At 40.5% G+C, this 21,607-nt stretch overlaps 1 protein-coding gene across 1 annotated transcript in view; it reads left to right on the forward strand.

The window, feature by feature from the left end:
- Positions 1-831: 831 nt before the first annotated feature.
- LOC149450867 (midasin-like) overlaps positions 832-21,607 on the forward strand; it is a gene marked incomplete at its 5' end in the record, with an annotated part of 107,224 nt that continues 86,448 nt past the window's right edge. The window contains 9 exons of the mRNA XM_089691289.1: positions 832-947; positions 1,033-1,185; positions 5,568-5,677; positions 8,401-8,474; positions 9,568-9,769; positions 13,970-14,114; positions 14,249-14,395; positions 15,447-15,573; positions 17,737-17,842. Of these exons, the coding sequence (XP_089547415.1) occupies positions 832-947; positions 1,033-1,185; positions 5,568-5,677; positions 8,401-8,474; positions 9,568-9,769; positions 13,970-14,114; positions 14,249-14,395; positions 15,447-15,573; positions 17,737-17,842 (1,180 nt within the window). The remainder of the gene's footprint in view (positions 948-1,032; positions 1,186-5,567; positions 5,678-8,400; positions 8,475-9,567; positions 9,770-13,969; positions 14,115-14,248; positions 14,396-15,446; positions 15,574-17,736; positions 17,843-21,607) is intronic.

The raw sequence follows: 21,607 nt of genomic DNA on the forward strand, positions 1-21,607 counted from the left end.
TGGGTAGGGGGCTTATCGGAATCTGGAAGCCCCCTTTAATAAGGCGGTCCCCAGATCCCGGGCCCCCCCTCCATGAGAATGAGTATGGGGTGCATAGTACCTCTACTCATTCACAAAAAAAAAAAGTGTAGTGTTAAAAAAGACAGGACACTGTCTTTGACAAGTCCTTTATTAAAAGAAAAAACTAAAAGAATTTCCCCGGCAGGAGATCCAACATCAATCATGATGCACGCCATCACCGCCGCTGCCGCCACTACCCGAAAAGAATACAAAAATAGGCTTTGCTCTCGATGATGGCTTCCAGCCGTCTGCTTCTGAGGTGGCTTGAGAGTTCTTAAATTTAAGGGACGGGGCCACCCGGGGACATCACCCAAATGACATCGCCCCATGTGACAATTATTTTTTTAATTGCCGGAAATTCTTTTACATTCAACTGTCAGTGGGGAACCTCGCTGACCGCTAAAACATTAACACATGGTTGTCACTACTAAAATACTGCATGAATTGATAAAATAACTCATGCAGTATTTTAGTAGAGTTTACTTTTTTCTGACCTTCAGAGCGGATTAATTGGTTTTGAGTGCATTTCTATGTTTCTATGGGAAATGGCGTTTCGTTTAACAAATTTTTCGCTATACAAAAAGTCCTGCAGAACTAATTAAATTCGTAAACCGAGGTATTACTGGGTATATATACACTGCAACAAGGTAAGTAGAACCTTTTTGGGGTATGGCAGTGTGTGGATGCTTGCTATTGAAGATGTAGTTAAGGATTTTTAAATATTTTCTAAATGTTCTACATTTAATAGAAATGATGTTTCCCGGTTTTTAGCTGCTGGTCTTTGAGTCTTGACAATGCTGCAAATCGACATGCTAAAAAATCCAACAAGCACTGGTTCTCTATTTACCAGATGATTGAAAATTACTTGGAATCTGACAAAGAACAAGGTAAACTAAAGACCCGTGACTGTGCGCAATATCCGCCCAAAGTGGGAATGTTTTCTGATACTAAGTTTATGTGTAACTTGTTTAGATAAAGACCGTGAAGAATCTACTTTACAGTCTATTACAAAAACACTTCAAGCATTCATTGAAAGCTCTTCTCTGGGAGAATTCCACTCACGTCTTCAGATGCTGTTGGTTTTCCACTGTCATGTTCTGCTTGTGATAGAGGAAGAAACGAAAGGTATGTTTCCCTCTTCTTCTTCCTTTTTTTTTTTTTTTTTTTTTTTTTTTTTTTTCCCACAGCAAATGAGTGCAACAATGGTTTTACTTGTGGTTGTAGCCCACAACTTGAGTTGTGGTGGTTTTAGAGATAATTCATTCTAAATGAATTGGTGTCCAACTCTTAAACAATCTATTGCAGTGCCTCCAGCCGGTTAATACGGCAAATAATTAATAATCCAATAATATGGACACCTTAATAATTTGATCACCACGCTATAATTTTCCTTGAGTTCTTTTCACCAATGTAATTTCTTGCCATATACACAAATTTATGTACAAATATTTATATACAGTGAAGGAAATAAGTTTTTGATCCCGTGCTGATTTTGAATGTTTGCCCACTCACAAAGAAATCAGTCTAAAAATCGAATGGTATGTGTATTGTAACACTGAGAGATAGAATAGCAAGATAAAATTCAAAAAATGCATGTCTAACAAATGATGCACTGATTTGCATGTTCATGAGGGAAATAAGTATTTGATCGTCTATCATTCAGCAGGATTTCTGGCTACCAGGTGTCTTTCATACAGGTAACATGCTGAGATTAGAATCAGTGCTGCTAATTTCATTTTGTTACCTGTATAAAAGACACCTGTCCACAGGAGCAATCAAACAATCAGATTCCAAACTCTTCACCATGGCAAAGACTAAAGAGCTGTCCAAAGATGTCAGGGAAAGGATTGAAGATCTACACAAGGCTGGACTGGGCTACCAAACTATCGCCGAGCAGCTTGGTGAGAAGGTGACAACAGTTGGTGCAATCATTCGCAAATGGAAGAAACACAAAACAACTGTCAGTCTCCCTAGGTCTGGTGCACCATGCAAGATCTCACCTCATGGAATGTCAGTAATCATGAGAACCGTGAGGAATCATCCCAGAACTACACGTGAGGATCTTGTCAATGATCTCCAGGCAGCTGGGACCACAGTCACCAAGAAAACAATTGGTAACACACTACACCGACATGGATTGAAATCCTGCAAGGTCCCTCTGCTCAAGAAAGCACATGTCCAAGCCCGTCTGAAGTTTGCCACTGAACATCTGAATGATGCAGAGGAGGACTGGTTGAAAGTGTTGTGGCCAGATGAGACCAAAATCGAGCTCTTTGGCATCAACTCAACTCGCCGTGTTTGGATGAGGAGGAATGCTGCCTATGACCCCAAGAACACCATCCCAACTGTCAAACATGGTGGAAACATTCTGCTTTAGGGGTGTTATTCTGATAAGGGGACAGGACAACTTCACCGCATCAAAGGGATGATGGACGGGGCAATGTACCTTCAAATTTTGGGTGAGAACCTTCTTCCCTCAGCCAGGGCATTGAAAATGGGTGGATGGGTGTTGCAGCATGACAGTGACCCAAAACACATGGCCAAGGCAACAAAGGAGTGGCTCAAGAAGAAGCACATTAAGGTCATGGAGTGGCCTAGCCAGTCTCCAGACCTTAATCCGATTGAAAATCTGTGGAGGGAGCTGAAAGTTTAGGTTGCCAAACATCAGACACCAAACCTTAATGACTTGGAGATGATCTGCCAAGAGGAGTGGGCCAAAATCCCTCCTGCATACATGGTGGCCAACTACAGGAAACCTCTGACATCTCTGATTGCCCACAAGGGGTTTGCCACCAAGTACTAAGTCATGTTTTGTGAAGGGGATCAAATACTTACGTCCCTCATGAACATGCAGATCAGTGCATAATATGTTAGACATGCATTTCTTTGGAATTTTTTGTTCTATTCTGTCTGTGTTGCAATACACCTACCATTCAATTTTTAGGCTGATCATTTCTTTGTGAGTGGGCAAACATTCAAAATCAGCATCAACATTTCCTTCACTGTATATATATTAATACAAACGAAACTACTGGTGATGAGTATTTCCTTACACACAATCAAAAATATATCACAATACCCTCTATGGTATAAAAACACAATATATGTCTATCCCCACAATGTTTTTAGAGGGGTTAGTATTCAAAGGTTAGTGCTCAAGATATAATTTCCAATTCCCGTGGCTGAAGGGAAATCGAAAAGGATATCTGATAACATGCATGGCAAAACACTTCAAATATGTTAGTACACCATATATCCGTACCCAAAAAGTTAGATCAATTATTACCCAGTTAATTTCCGTACACCATGCAAATTATATAGATATGCGCACTCTGAATGATTATTGTGTGTTCTTGCAACATTGTACCCAAATTACATTTTTAGAATTTTTTTTTTAGACATATAGAGCTTTCTTTGGGTGGTATTTAATCACCACTGGGTTTTTATTTTTTGTTAAACAAAAAAGACCAAAAATTTTGAAGAAAAAGATGTTCTTAGTTTTTGTTGTAAAATTTAGCAAACGGGTAATTTTTCTCCTTCACTTTTGTGCATTGATGAGGCTGCACTGATGGGCACTAATATGCAGAACTGATTTGTGACACTGGTGGGCACTGACTGGCACGGCACTGAAATACTGATGTATATTTACAGTTGTCAATTATCGGCTCTCCTCTCTTCTCACGCTGTGAAAGCGCGTGGAAAGTGCAGCCGATAACTGGCAACTGTATTTACATTGTGATCAGCTGTGTCATTGGGCACAGCTGATCACGTAAAAGGGGGCGCACGTGAGGCTCAGTTCTCGAGGACGTCACATAACGCCCTTCCAGAACTAGACGACTGCTCTGTAGCCATCATTTGGCTATTGCCCGGTCGTCAAGTGGTTAAACTGAACTTGTCATGACAGAAATCTGAGGGCTTTCATTGTGGACTACTGTTGTGTGCTTGTTCCCTGTTTGTAATGCTCATCCTCTGACTTTTGTATTTACCAACAACAGTGAATTTATAATACAGTAATTGTCTTCAGCTCTGGCTTGCAGCTGCTGTTGTGGATGTTAATACTAGATGGATGGATGGATATAGAGAAAGACATGAATGCTGTGAAGAATGCCTTCAAACATATATATTTTGATTGTTTTTATACTTTTTGCAATATTCAAAGTCAGCGAATTGAAGAAAAATCAAATCACTATCTGGTGTGGCTACACTTTTTGGCTTCAAACCAGTATCAATTATGACACTTGCACACTTTGTACACTTGCACAAAGTCCAGGATTTTGTAGGATTTGAGTCAGGTGTATAATTAATCAGTTACACTAAGCAGGTGCTATGGATCATTGATTTCATATGTAGATTGTTTCCAGCTGTGTAGGAGGTGGAAAACTGAGTGAGGAACACCAAACTCTGCTACGAAGGTGAATTTGTGGAGGACATTTCTATGTCACAGGTCATACACCATGGCAAGGCTGAGCACAGCAGCAAGACACAAGGTAGTTTATACTGCATGAGCAAGGTCTCTCCCAGGCAAAAATTGCAAATCAGACTGGGGTTTCAAGATGTGAAGATGTGCTGTCCAAGCTTTTTTGAAGGAGCACAAAGAAATGGGCAATGTTGATAACTGTAGATGCAGTGGTCGCACAAGGAAATGGCAGATGAAAGACACATCTTGCTTATTTCCCTTTAGACATCGAAAGATGTCCAGCAGTGACATCAGCACAGAATTGGCAGAAACCAATAAGACCCAGGCACACACATCTAAGAGAAATTTGTCCAGAAGCGATCTTAATGGAAAATTTGCAGCCAAATAAGACATACCTCTGATGTGGAAACAAGTAACTCAACTATGCATGAAAGCATAAGAACTGGGTGCAGAAAAATGGTAGCAGGTGCTCTGGACTGATGAATCAAAATTTAAAATATTTGGCTGTAGCAGGAGGCAGTTTGTTCGCCGTAAGGCTGGAGAGCAGTACAATGAATGTCGGCAGGCAATTGTGAAGCATGGTGGAGGTTTCTTGCAAGTTTGAGGCTGCATTTCTGCAAATAAAGTTGGAGATTTGGTCAGGATCAATGATGTCTTCAATGCTGAGAAATACAGGAAGATACTTTTACATCATGCCATACCATCAGGGGCACGTGTGATTGGCTACAAATTTATTTTGTGGCAGGACAATGACACCAAACATACAGAGCCCTGATCTCAACATAGTGTCTGTCTGGGTTTACATGAAGCAACAGAAGGATTTTAGGCAGCCAACATCCACAGAAGATCTGTGGTTAGTTCTCCAAGATGTTTGGAAGAACCTACCTGCTGAGTTTCTTCAAAAATGGTGTGCAAGTGTACCTAAAAGAATTGATGCGGTTTTGAATGCAAAGATTGGTTTGACTTGGATTCCGATAGATATAGATAGATATAGATATATATAGGTGTGTGTGTGTGTGTGTTTGTATGTGTTTGTATGTATGTGTGTGCATATTTATGTATATAGATTTTTTATTTTTTATTTTTGCAGATTCTCTGTGCAGTCTTTTGTGGAATCTCTATCATTACTATAAACAATTTTTGCCATCTATCCAAGCACGCATTGCTGAGTTACGTAATCCAGTGGAAAAAGAGCTAAAGGTAAGAAATCGGTTTACAATAAAGATGGGATATGTGAAATTAAGATTTTATAATTAAAAAAAAAAAAAAATCTTGGAACCAAAAATTTTTGGTTATAATCCTTCCCTGCTGTATGTAATACCTGAAACACGGCTGCATTTTAGTTAGAGTAGGTGTCAACGCAGAATTTTATATATAGAATTTTTATATATGGATGGTTTACAGAATGAAAACGTTTATTCACCTTTTAAGTGGAAATTCTAAAAACATAACCTCCACAATGGCACACTCCGATAATTCAGAGCTCTGTGCCACGGTCGAGTCTCCCATGCACATGGGCAGGAGTGACGTTATTGCGGCTCAGGCAATCAAGGGACTAGAGCTCCCGAATCCGGAAGGAAGGCCGGTTGAAGATGGAAGCCCTGTCGGTGGCGACAGCATACCACTGGATGGCTTTCTTTCAAGCTAAGTCTTTCTTAATGTGCTAGTATGCAATGCATACTACCACATTATGACATTACCTTGCAGAGAGAAGATTTTTATTAAGTCAAGTTTACTACCACTTAATATTTTCTGTCTGAAGTGTTTTCTATGCCTTTTTTGTCAGCATGAAGGAATTTCTTTAGTGTACATTACAGGACTCAGAACATCTTCAAATCCTTGACTGTATCGTTATGCTGTCACTTTCAGGTGATTGGACACTGACAAAAAAACCCTGGTAACCAAATCCTATACATAACCCCTCCTAGCTAGGGATCACTTATGTTTATTTGCTAGTATCTTAGGTGATGGTTATGTCTCTGTAGTCTCTGCACAAAACTAGCTAGCTTCTCAAGTGCTGCCAGTGAATCTGGCAGTTTTGTATCTCACTAAGACCCTCACATGTATGTGCAGGAGATGAAATCCCACTATACAAAGACACTTCAAACAAACAACTTAAAGCGTTATTTTAAACCTCATTTGCTCCATTGGGGGCTGCTTTACAACCCCCATTTGCAACTGTAGGCGTTTGCTAAAGCTATGCACTCTGGGCACATTGTATTATGAGAGAGAGAGCCTGCTAGTGGAGAAACCAGAATGAAAGGGAACCTGGAAATTTGTCTGGTCCTGCATTGGATTGGAACATCCAGAAAGTCATGGTGGATAAGCATACCCTGTTACCACTCAAAAAGAAGTTGAAGCCTGTGGTTCAAAAACTCTGCTTTTTCCTCTTCTAAGAATTCCTTTCAGGCCACGAACTCCAAGGCCAAGTCCCACTGCTGCATTAAGCCAAAACTCCATGAGCTGGGAGTCCAGTCATCTTTTCAATTAAGGTGCAGCCCAGTTAATCAGGTGGAACAATGTTTGAAGGCCTTTGTTAAAGTTAGGTAGGAGTTTGCAGACAAGTGGGTCCACAATTTAATGGCTCACATCTACAAGCTGGGATTTTTTAGAATGTTCTTCCTCCACACTTCATGCTTTTCAAATGTTTCTTTAAATGCGCAAGAGATTTGCAAGCTCTCTGTCATCTTCTGTCTTCAGGATTGATCATTCTGGTTCCAGGAGATAAAAGGTTTTGTGATTTCTACTCGAGCTTCTTCATATTTCCAACATAGAATGATGGTGTTTGTCCTATCTTGGATCACTGGAAACTGAACAAGTTTTTACAAGTGCAGAAGTTTCTGATTGAGTCGGTGCAGTCTTTGGTAGCTTTTTTGCAATATGCTTAGCTGCACGTTTCAATCTTTCCACCTCACCAAAGGTTTCTGAGGTTTGCTGTGGTGGACGACCACCACTTTCAGTTTGTGGCCCTGCCATTTGGCCTGTCCAGGGTTTTGACCAAAGTCCTAGCTTCAGCTCTGGAACACCTGCGTTCCCGGGGTACCCTGTTATCGGGTACCTGAATGACTTGCTGCTGGAGTGATCTCCTTTGCTACTAGAGCCCAATGTGCCTCTCATGGTGAGGTTTGGATGGGTTCTGAATAGTCAGAAGTTGGCACTAATCCCAACCCAGAGGATTGCATATTTAGAACTGACCCTGGATACAGTTCAGGCAAGAGTAATCCTCTCTCTAAACGTCCTGCTCCGAGGTCAGAAGCTATCTGGGAGGGGTTATAAAGGGGATGTCCCTGCAGCCTTGTTTTTTTGCCAGTGTGCAGTCATCTGAAGGTAGCTGTGTATAATTCAGTCATAATGTTTAAAGATTCCCATGTCCAATACTGTACTCCAGGTATCAGATTTTACAGGCAAGTTAAAAATCATTTTTTTATTGCTACATGTGTCCCCATTACAAAGATTCTTTCTCAATGACTGTAAATCTTCTATTGGAGCTCTAAGGCTCATGCACTTGAATAGAAAAGCTTAATTCAGTTCTGTTTTGTGTTGTTGTATGAGCCCTTAATAAAGTTACTTTGGATACGGATCCGTAAACTCAAAATTGGGTCAGTAATTTATGCACTTTCCCATCAACACGCATGGTAAACTGGTGTACATGCAAACACATGTAAGCCTGTAAATTTGAATGACACAAGAATTTTAGTAATCTGTATGTGCTTGAGCCCTAACTTTTCTCTATTCCATCCAAAATGAAAAATTACCTTTTTGGCTGGAGCTGAACTTAAAACTTCCATTTTTTTTTTGTGTCATGTCTTGTATACTACATCAGTTTACTATTGATTGATTTACTTGTATTATATGTGCTGTATATTTTTAGACTAACATTTTTGGCTTGTAAAATTTTGTAATATGTTTATTTTTATCTTAAGGACTTTGTGAAAATATCCAGGTGGAATGATGTCAGCTTTTGGTCTGTGAAACAGTCAGTTGAAAAGACGCATCGGTGAGAGTTTCCATGTCATGGTTACCCAAAAGTTTTTTTTTTTTTTAAGCTTTATAACAGCAACGAAGTATAATGGCTACTAATAGTAAAGATCTAAAATGTAATTGCACATTCTAAAAATTCATTTTTCCTAACGGGGGTGGTTGCGGACCAACAAAGGTTTTTCCTGCCCTGTTTCTGAATTGTGCATCTGTGACCCCATCGTAGCTGCAGCTGCACTTCTGGCAGCTCCACATTAGCCAGCCTTTTAGCTGTGGAGGAGCTAATAGGAACAAGCTCTGCAAATCCCAAACTGGCAGCACTACTCCCGCATAGACTCAAGAGTTGATGTTGTCATCGTAGCAGCTTCAAAGAAGGCATGTTAACCAGGTTAAAAATATAATAAAACAAGTTTACAAAAGACGTAGGACACGCTTAAGAGACTAGGAGTAAGCTGCCTTTTTTTTTTTTTTGTGAGAGATTCAGAAAAACTTTAAATGGTTAACCATTGAAGAGGAGAAAAGCAGTAAAAATGGTAATTAAATAGAAGAAATTGTGACCAGCACTAAAAGATTCTACTGGATCAGATTCCCCCAGATCTAAATGATTATAAAGGGAAGATATCTGGCATGAGGACTACTACTTTTAGGAAGAACTGAAAATCATAAGAAATTTTTTAACCTTTGGGCCTTGTTCACACCATGGTGCAGACGCGAGTTTTTCTGCGTGCATTCTGCAAGAGTATAAAGAAAACCATTCTCTATGTGCCCTCTTCACACCACAACACTAGTATTACATGCAGATTTTTTTTTCTCTGCTCAGGAATCTGCAACATGTATAAACTCACTAAATCACACATGAAAACTGATGTAAACTCGTGTCTTTGCAAATTAAATCTGCATGTTTTTTCCATTTGGTTTTCTGCACATATGGTGTGAACGAGGCCTTAATGAAAACTAAGTCTACTTGGGTGAGTAAGAGTGTGGGCAGCTAGGTTTTGTTGTAGACTTTAGTAAAAATGCTCTTTCTATTTTTTTTTTTTTTTTTTTTTTAAACGGTATATTATTTGGGCCTAAAATATTTCAATATTTTATTATACTTTTCTTACTTTTAGAACACTATTTAAGTTCACAAAGAAGTTTGAAGCCGCTCTTTGTGAACCATCTTGTCCTGCACTAATTGAAAGTGTTCAACAAGAACAACAAATGGATTTCAATGACATCTCAGCAGGCTCAATGATGAAAGGAAGCTCTGTAATACAACTACGGCTTGCATCCGTTCTGAAGACTACTTTAATTGGAACAAGTAGTGCACCTGTAAGGCTGTTAATGAAATGGTTTAATACCTAGGCAATCAAAGTTAAAAAATATCAGGAGACTGCACCTTTAAAGAGTGTCATATGGTAGCAATCATTAGGTGATGCTTTTTCTTAAGTTGAAACCTATTCAAGCTGTAAATGAATATTGCTATTGATTACATGGTCATTGTCATTTTAAATCAGTGGTCTCCAAACTGCAGCCTGTGGACCAAATGCGGCCCTTTGCTTGCTTTTATCCAGCCCTTGGGGCACTATTTAATCCACAGATACCAACAATGGGATATATTTTCACCCACTGACACTGATGTAGTGGCACAATTCCTCCCAATGATGCCACAATGGGGCTCAATGACACCAATGATGGGCCAAAATACCTCCCAATGACACCAGTGATGGGGTCCAATTCCTCCCAATGACCCCAGCAATGGGGTCCAATTCCTCCCACTGACACCAAAGATGGGGCATTGTCTATTCCCATTGACGTCAGGATCTTTTCTACTCCCAACAGCCACATTCTGGCCCCTCTGAAGTCTGAAAGAGAGCACACTGGCCCTTTGTTTAGAAAGTTTGGAGACCCCTGGATTAGATGAACTTGTTTAGATCTTTTTTGTAAGCTGTTGATGCAGAGGAAAAAAAGAATACCTACACTCTGTCCAACATCTGCTACTTTATCTTCCTAAAGAAGAATCTGTATTTACCGCTTGACGACCGCCCCATAGCAGATGTACTGCTACAGGGCAGTCGTGCTGTGCAAAATTATGTAAATATACATGATTTTGCATTGCTGGGTAGGGGGCACGCACCGCCCTTACCGCACTAGAATTGGTTTGTGAGAATGTCAATCACCAAGTCCCGCCTGGCGATTCCCCACTCGGATTCAGTGATCGTTTGCGAGGCTGAGAGGGGAGAGATCTGTGTGTAAACGGCACCATTCTCTCTCCTGTCAGTACAGACTTGCTGCTTTGTCTCCGCACAGCAGAGAGAAAGCTGCAGGTCTCCCTAGTTAAACTGCACACCCTTTTCACAGTAAAACACAAACCGCACACTGTTAACCCTTTCCTGCCTAGTAAGTAGTACAGTGTCAGTGCTTTTTATTAGCACTGATCACTGTATTAGCGTCACTGGAGAGGTCAGTGGCAATTAGTTACCACCCAGTTTCAGAATGCCCGCCGCAGTTAAGCTATTAGTCGCTGATCGCTGCTATTACTAGTATTAATAAATAAAAATTCCAGTATATATACTGCCATTTGTAGACACTATATAACTTTTCACGTAAACCAATTCATATACACTTACTGGGATTATTATTTTTTTTTTTTTTTTTTAGCAAAGACATGTAGCAGAATACATTTTGGCCTAAATTTATGAAAAAAAATATTTTTTAATTGGCTATTTTTTAGCAAAAAGTCGTCTGGTTTTTTTTTTGTTTTTGTTTTTTTAATTGTCAGTCTTTTTTTGTTTATAGCACAAAAAAAATAAAAACTGCACTACTTGTAAAAATAAACATGCTTCCCTAGCTAGTAGCTTTCTTTACTTCGTATCACCAGTGCTAGTGTCCCCATTGGAAGATTTCCCCTCTATTACTTTACTGCGAACAACCCAAAATTTGGGATTTTCTTTTACTTTCAATGATCATAGCTAACACGACAAATAGAGGGGGAACCTCTCTAACAGGGGCTCAGACAGCAATAAAAACTGACAGATGTTCTAACTGCTCTCCACTCTATCCAAAACATATATACACATATACACACACGCCACTTTATTGGGTACACCTGTTCAATTGCTTGGTGACACAAATTGCTAATCAGCCAATCAAATGGCAGCAACTCAATTCATTTAGGCATGTAGATGTAGTGAAGACGACTTGCTGAAGTTCAAACTGAACATCAGAATGGGGAAGAAAGGGGATTTAAGTAACTTTGAACGTGTCATGGTTGTTGGTGCCAGACAGGGCTTTGCATGCCCACTGCGGCACGCGTGTCATAGGTTTGCCACTGCTGCCCTACATGGTCTGCATACCCCCAAAGAGGTCTTCAGGGTCTGAGTGCCATAGGAATGGACCATGGCTCTGGACCTGTATAGTAGCCTGTAGCTAGATCACTTGCGCCGTGTTCCAAAGGAGCTCCAAATGCAGGATCCAGTGCCTGAAACAAGCATTACAGGCTGGCTATTCTGTTATGAGATAAAGATACAGTTTCTAAGATAATTATTGAAGGTAACTGATCCAAGAAACTTTGTGACCTATAAGGAAATAAACAGTTGATAGAAGTGAGAGTCGAAGGAAGGAAAACAGGTGAAAATTAGAAAAACATTGCTCCCAAAAGACCCATCACATAGGGACAATAGCAATAAAATGGAACCTCATGGACTGGGTTGTGTTAAATGGGTACAATATGGGGCAGTTATTAGCAAAGCTTTTGCCGCTTTCCAATCACCAGGAGGTAATATATAATCCATGGTTTAAAGATATATTCCTATGTCCTGTATGATTATCAGTTTTTACACAGCAGAGCTGTAGAAAACGTGCCCTCCCTGGACACTAGCAAAATATTGTGGCATTCTGATAGTGGGGAGAGTTATTCTGTGGGGGCCTGCAGTTTTTGTTTTCCAGTCTCTAATAATTCTGTAGGCAGCAGTATAGCCCAAAATTTTAGGATTTTCTGTGGCCTTCAATATACAAGAATGTGATATAGATGGCAAAAAAAAAAATCTGACAGGTTATAACCCTCCCTTGCTCTATCCAAAATGGGAAAAGAAAAAGTTCTGCCTATAGCTCTACTTTAAAGCTTCCCTTCACAAGTACGCTCCTCTTTGGAAGTTTCTTTTGAGGCACAGGTTGAGGCAGCTACTGAGGGAAGGGGATTCGTACCCCACTACCCTTAATCCCTTGTCCCAGTTCTATAGGCATTCACTACTATGTGGATATGGCCATTCCCCCCCTCCCAGGGAATCAGCTGCAGGTCCTTCACGCGGTGCAGACCTCTTGCCTCTAAGCCTCACTGGGCCTGTTTAAAACCTTAATCCACATTAGATAAAGACGTTCCAACCTTGTAATTCACTCTGTCCTTGAAAGAAGTACAGAAAAAGCTCTATTGTCATCTCTTCTCTGCTGTTTTTTTTCCTATGCTACATGTTCTTTCTTGCTGTTTCACTTGGCTGCTTCACACTGATTTCCTCTGATTTCCATTTTGCAGACAGAAATCTCAAAGGGACACACACAGATGGCCAAAAAAAACTTTTTTAGCCATCCCTTGAAGTAAAAAGTAATAAAGGCAAAACTGTGTTTTGTTTTTTTTTTGTTTAGTTTGGATAGAGTGCAGAGTAATTGGAACACCTGTCAGGTTTTTATTGCTGTTTGTGCCCCATTAAGGAGATTCACCCTCTAATAGAGTGCAGAGTAATTGGAACACCTGTCAGGTTTTTATTGCTGTTTGTGCCCCATTAAGGAGATTCACCCTCTATATTTGTCACTTGTTTACTGTTATTATCAAAACTGAAAGTAAAAAAAAAAATACCAGAATTTGACTTGCCCTCAGAACAGTAATAGACGATATCTTCCAATGAGGGCACTTGTTCTGGCGATGGCCAGGGATTTCCACTCACTTCCTGTTTTGGCTATTAGACAGGAAGTGCAGTGAAGGGAAATCTCCTCAGATGACAAAATCCTGACGGGTTATAACCCTTCTTACTCTGTCCAAGATTTAAAAAAAAAAATTGCCTGAAGTTTTACTTTAGCAGTTGGTCCCTGTTGAATTTAAGTCAGAGTATGGCCAACTTAAGTCTCTTTCCTTTTATGTCAGCTCACCTTGTCTACCCTACTGGTACCCCGTTTCCCTCAACAGACCTGAAATGTTTTGTACTCACCATAAAATCCTTTTCTTGGAATCTATTGATAGACACTAGTCCCACCTCTGCGTTCATAATCATGCTACCCCTGCTGCTTTGCTTCAGAACTGAGGCATGCTGGTTAACACGGCTGGCCTAGAGATTTTTGTTCACCTTTGGCGATAGTATTACCTGAAGATGTGTTCCTCAGTAGACTCCAAGGAACGGATATTACAATGAGTACAAAAAATACCAATATCCGATCACCAAAATGTTTTTAAGTGCTGATATCTGGTTTTAGGATACAATAGTATTTCTTGTTAAAAATCACTTATTATATATGCAGTAATTTGTACTTTTGTTTCGACAGCTGAACTGTGGGGAGGATGTTTATTCTTCAGAGTCTCTTCAGCATCGCCTGCCTAAATTGTCAAAGAAAATGAGGAAACTGTGCACTACATTTATAAAGAAGAGCCAAATGCCAGCATTGTTTGAAAATCTCAATGAATTTATAGGCATGTATATTTGTCTCTTCCATTTTTTTGCAACGAGTGCAGTTTTACTCTGACGGTTCCAGCATTTTACTATGTAGTAAAAATCACCACCATGTTGAGCCATAATTCAGCAGAGTTATCTGATTTAATTGCAGATGGTGTCACTGAGTCTGTGAAAGAGCTTCAGAATCTTAAAGTAAACCAAACAGCTGAAAAGGAGAAGCAGAGGTCGGAGGCCAAGAACATCCTTTTGCAGAAGCAGAGGGCTCTCTCTGAACTTTTCAAAATGCTAGCCAAATGTGGTGAGTGATTTCTCTTTTGTATCTGTTAAATTCTATATGCATGCACTTTGCCTTGTTTTCCATCTGTGTAATTTTATGATTTAGGGTAGTTAAGTAATTAGGAACCTTTCTGTTCATCTTTAACAATTTTTTAAGATTTTCTAAGAATGTTTAGCTCAATTTTGTTAATAATTTTTTTCCTGTGCATTGATATTTTTATTAATGTGATAATCCCTTTGTGTAAAGAGAAGTCCCTTTTTTTTTTTTTGTCTTTTTTTGGAGGGGGGGTTCCCTTTTTCTTTCTTTCTTTCTTTCTCTTTCTTTCTTTCTTTCTTTCCTTCCCCCCCCCCCCCCCCTTTCTTTCCTTTTGTGGTACCTTTTTCTGTTTTCTACTTTTTTTACCTGATAACTGTTACATTCTCTATTTTTCAACGGCTGCCGGCGTCATGCCACTCAGTAGCCATGCGCGCAAAGCACCCCTTTTTCTAGACTTGTGGGTGCTCCCTGGGCTTTTTGCCTTCAAGTGTTTCCCAAATTTGTAAGACCACCACATTGTCTTCTCATGTTTACTTTAGGTGTACGGTTCTGGTGCATGTTTGAGCTGCAGTCAGTCTCCAGATCTGTTTTTTCCCCCCCTCCATTGGGCATGTTCGTTTTTGTTTGCTATGTTGCCCACCCTTCAGTTGACATACACAAAAGTTAACATTCTTGTGTCCTTCAGTGGTCAATAAAGAAAAAAGGATTTTGAACTCACTGTAAAATCCTTCTCTTGCAGTCCATTAAGGGACACATGTCTTACCCCTCTGTTTATTATCAAGCTCTCCATATTACTTTGCTATACAACTGAGACATGTTGTTAGTAGGGGCAGTTATCCTGGGTTGGACCACCATTTTTTGTGTTTTTTATTTATTTGCCTGTGTCCAGTTCTTTAGATAGCAGTATAACATGAAATTGAATGACTTTGTGTATTCATCATTGGACTCCAAGAAAAGCCATTTTGCAGTAATTACAAAAACCCATTTTTTTTATTAGTTTCATGTGGTTCATATTCTGTTTGTTTATAAACTGTAGGCCTTTCATATCGAAAAGGACTTTCTTGGATTCGGACCAAAAACAATCAGGATATACTTTGCCTGCACCCATTGGATGTGAACAGTGCTTTGACCATCTCCAACAATGCAATAGAGACCAGTGCTGAGTATGTTGTTTTAATAATGAGTTTGCTGTTTACATTTCCTGCATTATTTAATACAATTGCTTTAACCATTTCTAGTAATATATACTTTTCAAAACTATTTTCATTGCCATGCTTATGAGAAGACTTTTCATGATCTTGACCAAAAACATGGGGTACCATTTGATATGTATTAACAAGCTCTGTACTTTTGCATAGCTGTTAGTCACACTTTTTCCCTTTTCGCATGGCAAAAGTACTCCTGTGCCTAGGCTATAGACAATACATTTTTTTAAATATTCCAAAGTAACAGTAAATGTTCTTTGAGAGAGTGCATGTCAAAATAGAACTTGTTCCTGCTGGCTTTTTTTTTAATGTAGGAGAAAAAAATATGTAGTGAGAGAAATAGGACTTTTGACTTACCTGTAAAATCCTGTTCTTGGAGCACATCACAGGAAAAAGAAGAGTCAATTCTTTGAATATTGGGATATGCTCCAACTCCAGGTGACTGTATATTGGCAAATAGTAGAGCTTGACACCACCCCGCATAACCACTCCCAGCAGTGTCTTTGTTTTGACAGCAAGCAATACTGTAGTAATACCAAAGGGTAGGAACTTGTTTCTTGTGATGTACTTAAAGAAAGGGATTTTACAGGCAAGTTAAAAATCCAATTTCCTTAATCGGATATCGCAGGACTTTTTGACCGAGGCCCAAACATCCATCTAGTGGTCACCTTACAGAAATGATGGTGAAAAGTCCACAATCTATCGACACTTTTGGTGGAGTAGGCCTTCACAGAATAGAAAGGAATCCTTCCATTTAGGTCATATGCCCAAGTAATAAATTGTCTAATCCACCTGGCAATTGTGGATCAAGAGGTAGCCCATTCCTTCAGGGAACCTTGAGGGAACACAAACTGTGCATTGGACTGACAGAGGCCATGGCTACAAGGTTAATTCATACAGCTCTAACCACATCCAAGCAGAGGAGGACAATCTCCTTAGGAGGTTTTGGAGGCAAAGGGAAGCCAACCCTATCTCTTGATTCAGGTAAAATGCCAACAATCCTGGGAGTGGGGGGAGTTTTGCTGGGTAGGGTTAAGCAAAATCTGCAGATGGAGCATACCCTATAGTCTAAAACTCTCCTGTGTCCTATGATGTATGATTAAGAAACTGTTTGCCATTGCTAATTTCCTTCTGAAAATGCTTGGCTGGGACACTGACTCTTAATACATTACGCTTAGTTTAAATGAATTCTATACACCAAATCAACACGTTGTGCCCAGACTATGCACATAAAGTATTTTCATATTCTAAACAAGCCATAGGCCACTTTAAAATAAGCACTCATTTATGTATTTATCTATAGGAATTGTGGAGAAATTACTTTTTCAAACTCCACAGTACAAATATTAGGAGTTTAGCTTTTTTTTTTTTCTATGAGAGCAGGATCTTGGCAGGCTGCCAACCCTCTAATGCAAACAATCAGATATGTTTCTGTCATCTGTGAGAATGAAAAACTGGAACCTGTTCTACTTCAACTGTACTAGTAATAGGAAATCCAAGTGCAAAACAATATTTTTACTAAAAATATTTAATTATTTTTTTTCCTATATAACTCTTAAAAGTATGTGTGTTCAAACCTATAAATGTTAAGCCATATGCGCAAGTATTTACTTTTCACATTTGCATAGCAGGGAAATATGTACAGTTGGAGAAAGGTGCCCAAATGTTGTCACGTTTTCTGGTTTCAGTCCATTCACATCAGGTAGATCCATTCATAACACTCATATGAATGGGCTTTCAAAAACACCACAACAGATCTAAAATCGTTGTTATTGCATTTTTAGTAATCTATTACTCCGCCATGCATTATCATACATTGCAGTGCTCTGTAATGCAAAGCAAGTATGTTCATTTTGATTGGCCCCACAGAGCGCCAACACATGCAGCTTGCATTACGGTGCATGTTGCTGCAATGCAATGGAGTTAATGAGTGCTAAATGGCTACATTTTATTTTTTCTTGTATTGACTCCAAAGGCTATTGCTCTTATTAAGTTTGCTCAGGTATTTCCCTGATGTGCTGTTGTATTTCTCACATAGTGTTGGATTTTTTTCTTTTTGCATGATGAATTGGGTGTCAAAACCCATAAAGATAATGGACATATTCTGTATACTTTTACCAGGTTACTAGCAGAGATCACTGCAACTTGGGATGGATGTCAGAAATATTTTTACAGATCTCTGGCACGTATCTCAAGACTGGAAACTGCACTTGTGTCTCCTGCAAAGGTAATATGTAGTTCTTGATTTTGTGAAACAATTTCTTTAGTCGTGCAGGACATGGATCCTTAAATAATTGACTGGGTTATATATGCAGCTATCCTCAAATGATTGTACATTGCGGAAAAAAGGAACCTGCTACCATCAGCTATTATCAGTGTTATTTGATGGTCCTCTTCTGTCTGAGAGAAGCTTAACATTGAGGCTTTCTGCCCATCGTTCCTTTTTCTGTATGATATTCCAAGATGATTCTTCTATCAAGTAGGCTGCGTTGTAATTTTTTTTTTTTTAATCTTCTGGTTTGGGGGATGACTCTGCAGAGCCTGGAGTAGCTTACCTGAATCCCTCCTGCACTTGGCACCGTTGTTCTGCCTGGTGCAGATCCCTGTCGACTATTGTGGATGGTATACTCATCGTGGTGGGTGAAGCCAAGGTGGGGTAATTTGCCATTTTATCCTGCTAGTAAAGTTGAGAGTACATGGTGCCCTGTCCAAGTTTTCTCTTTGGTGTGCAACAGCTGTTCACCCTACCATTGTGAATACTCCTAAGCAATTTTCAGAGGCATGGCAGTTCACAAGGTTCAGATGGGATTGCCAGCCCAGGCTCAGCTTTTTAGCTCCTTTGGGGGTGGTAGTACATCTGCTCAGGTGTTCAGGACCAAAGTACCCCTTTCTTGGGGAGGACTGCCCCAATTATGACTCCCTACAGCCTTCTGTTCATTTGGCTGGCCCATTGGCAACACCAGCCTCCTTTTATTTCTTGAGCTTCTGCCACAATGTCACATTTCATGGGCAGAGTTTTTGGCCTTGTTGAGGCCATTAGACAGCAAGTGTCAAAACCATTCTCCTTTAATCTCCCTACCTGAATCATTCTTCAATTTTGCCTTCAAGCCAGACAGTGCTTAAGGAGGTGACAGCTGAGAAGAATCCTTTGTATTCTGAGGCACTGGAAGATGATGATGCCTGCTACAGAGATTTTTCCTAAATTGAAGGAGACCATTGCTTGCTAAATGATGTTGTACACTCGTTTCTTTATCGTACATTACGAGACACAGCGCCAGCTATAATCATTACTGTCAGGGTTATGCGCCACCCATAGGTATATGAACACTGACTGATCAAAACAGACAGGAAGCCCTCCCCTATTTAACCCCTCCTACACAGGAAGTACTCCAGGTTTTTCACCAGTGGCTGGATGGTGATGATCACTGAAGTTCAGTTCTCTGTGAGATTGTGGTTTGGTCCCAGAAATAATGCTTATAAAGATCAAGGGACTAGTTAATCAGATCCATTTGGATGGATGTATGCTAAAATAAATGGTACCCAAGCCTTGTATGGTTTTGCCTGTAATTTGACCCTTTTGGTACTGCACCCTGTGTTACAGATCCTTGTTCATTTTTGCAAAATGACCTAGACAGTTTTGCGGCAGGGTGCTATATATAGGTTCAAGGGAGTGGACCCCAGAAAACATAGGGAGACTTAGTCCTTGCAGGTCCTTCATTGACAAGACCCACAGTGATGGGTGAAGATTGGGTGTCTATTAGCAGAGCTCTGCTGTGGGATTGGCAAATTTCCCTCTTTTTTTTCTTAAATTTTTCTCTTTAAAAAAAAAATAAGGAAAGAAGTAAACAAGGAGAGAGGGAGCTATATTTTTTAATGCCTTAATTTCTGAGGGCAAACAGAAGATTTGGCTACACTTAATCTTTTTATGATTTTATGCAAAGCACCAATACTGCCTATGCAGCCAGCCAGGGCCAGGTATTCACAATCTGTGTCCTTTTTTGCATGTTTGCCACTAGAGGGCATCGGGAGCATTGTCTCGGTACTGGGTATGTGTTCCTGTTTTTTTTTTCTTTTTTTCTCTTGGGATGTTGGGAAACTCCTGTCGGTCACAGGGGTAACCATCTCTTGTTTTCAGCTTTGGTCAGCAGAACTCCAACCACGCGTGCGGCAGAACGTACACGTCTTCTCAGGAGCTGGCGTGCACGTAGCATGCCGCACATGGGCAGTAGCGCCTTTTTCCTGCACACTTGATGGGCATGCACGGGGCACGGCACACATGCGTAGTGACAGATTTTTCATAGGTGGGCATGCACAATATCAACCAGAAGCCACGGGTGGCTGTGTTACTTAGGAAGATAGTATCATACACATAGGGCTCCTGTGAGGCTGCTGGAAGGGGCACAGTGTAGGCTATCCTTTTGAGAACGTGAGTCCTTGTGTGTATGGTCACAGATGGCCATTTTGACTGGCTACTGCTGTAGTGCTGTCTTTTTGGTGGTCTAGGCTGTGATAGCTGCTAAATGCTGGATTACAGCCTTGTATTGTGGGGTGCTGTACCGGTGGATTAGGTGTTTATCACAAGTCCCAGTTGCATTATTGTAAGCAGGAAGGGGCACATGCGCACCATCATCGGGGCCTAAGCATCTTATTCGAGGTTCCACTGTGTTGTCTTCTCTTGAAAGAGCAGAGGCGACAGGGCGGTCGGAGCCACTTTGCTTGTCTGGCATTGTGGCTACTATCAGTGTGTCTGCTTTAGCATACGTTACTAAGGATGATTTAGCATGAGCCTTGGCTGGATTGGAGAATAAAATAGCTGGCATGATTTCCTATCTTATGCAGGGAGGGAAGAAGCGCGACAGATCCCCCTCCCCTGATCCTCCTGTTTTGGAGCATGAATGGGTAGAGGATATGGAGGAAGTAACTGTTGAGTAGCTGGAGGAGGACCTCCCCTTCAGGGAAGTCATTGCTTGAGGAGGGCCAAGCGTTGTCTGCCTCTCAGTCCAATCTCTAAAGGAAATGGTATGCACTGGATTCAAATTAGCTCTATTGGAGGCTTCTGAGGCCTCCTACTCCTTGGGTTCGATGCGGCCTCCTCAGAAGGCTCAAGCCTTTCCATTGCATACGTTTTTAGAATGGGTAGTATATGCTGACTAGGGTCACCCGGGTATAGTATTTGTTCCACCCAAGAGGTTTTCCCTGCTGTATCCCGAGGAGGAAAAATTTGTTAAAAACTGGAGCCTGCCGGCGGTTGACACAGCTGTGTTTTCCTTGAATAAGAATGTAGCTTGTCCAGTGGACAATGTCCATGTGTTTAAAGACCCTGCTGATAAGTTGGAATCATTACTTAAGGCTTATTTTGCTCTTGCAGGGTCTGCTGCGCAACCTGCAGTGGCGGCAATTGGCGTATGTCAATCCCTAAAGGACTGTTTTAAACAGTTGGTTAAGGATCTTGCTGGTCAGGAAGAGGATTCTGCTAAGGAGGTAGCAGATTTGCCCCGTGCTGTTGAACTGAGGTGTCACAGGTCAAGTTGTTTCTATACTTTTGAACACTAGGAAGTCGTTTTCCAGGAACATCTACTACAGAGTCTGGAACTCTTACATTTCCTGGTGTGAGGCTAAAGGATGGCAAAAAGTATATGATTGAGAGGATTCTCTCTTTTCTGCAGTCAGGAGCACAATTGAGGTTGACCTTGGGCATCATTAAGGGTCAGATTTCAGCTTTAGTCTATTGCTTCACACTCCCTAGTTCTGGCCTTTGTACAGGGGGCGATTCGTATGGTCCCTCCCTGCAGGCTACCCCTGTGCCCTTGGGATTGATTTGAATTTGGTGTTGGTCTTTTTGCAGAAGCAGCCGTTTGAGCCTATTTGTCATATTCCACTAGTTATTTTGACTAGAAAGGTGGTGTTTTTTTTTTATTATTCATTTAATTGCAATCACTTTGGCAAAAAGGGTGTGGGAGCTTGCGGCTCTTTCTTGCAAGGAGCCATTTTT

Source organism: Staurois parvus, unplaced genomic scaffold, assembly GCF_062004578.1.
Source record: "Staurois parvus isolate SC_StPar_1 unplaced genomic scaffold, SC_StPar_1.0 ptg000561l, whole genome shotgun sequence".
Lineage (NCBI taxonomy): Eukaryota > Metazoa > Chordata > Amphibia > Anura > Ranidae > Staurois > Staurois parvus.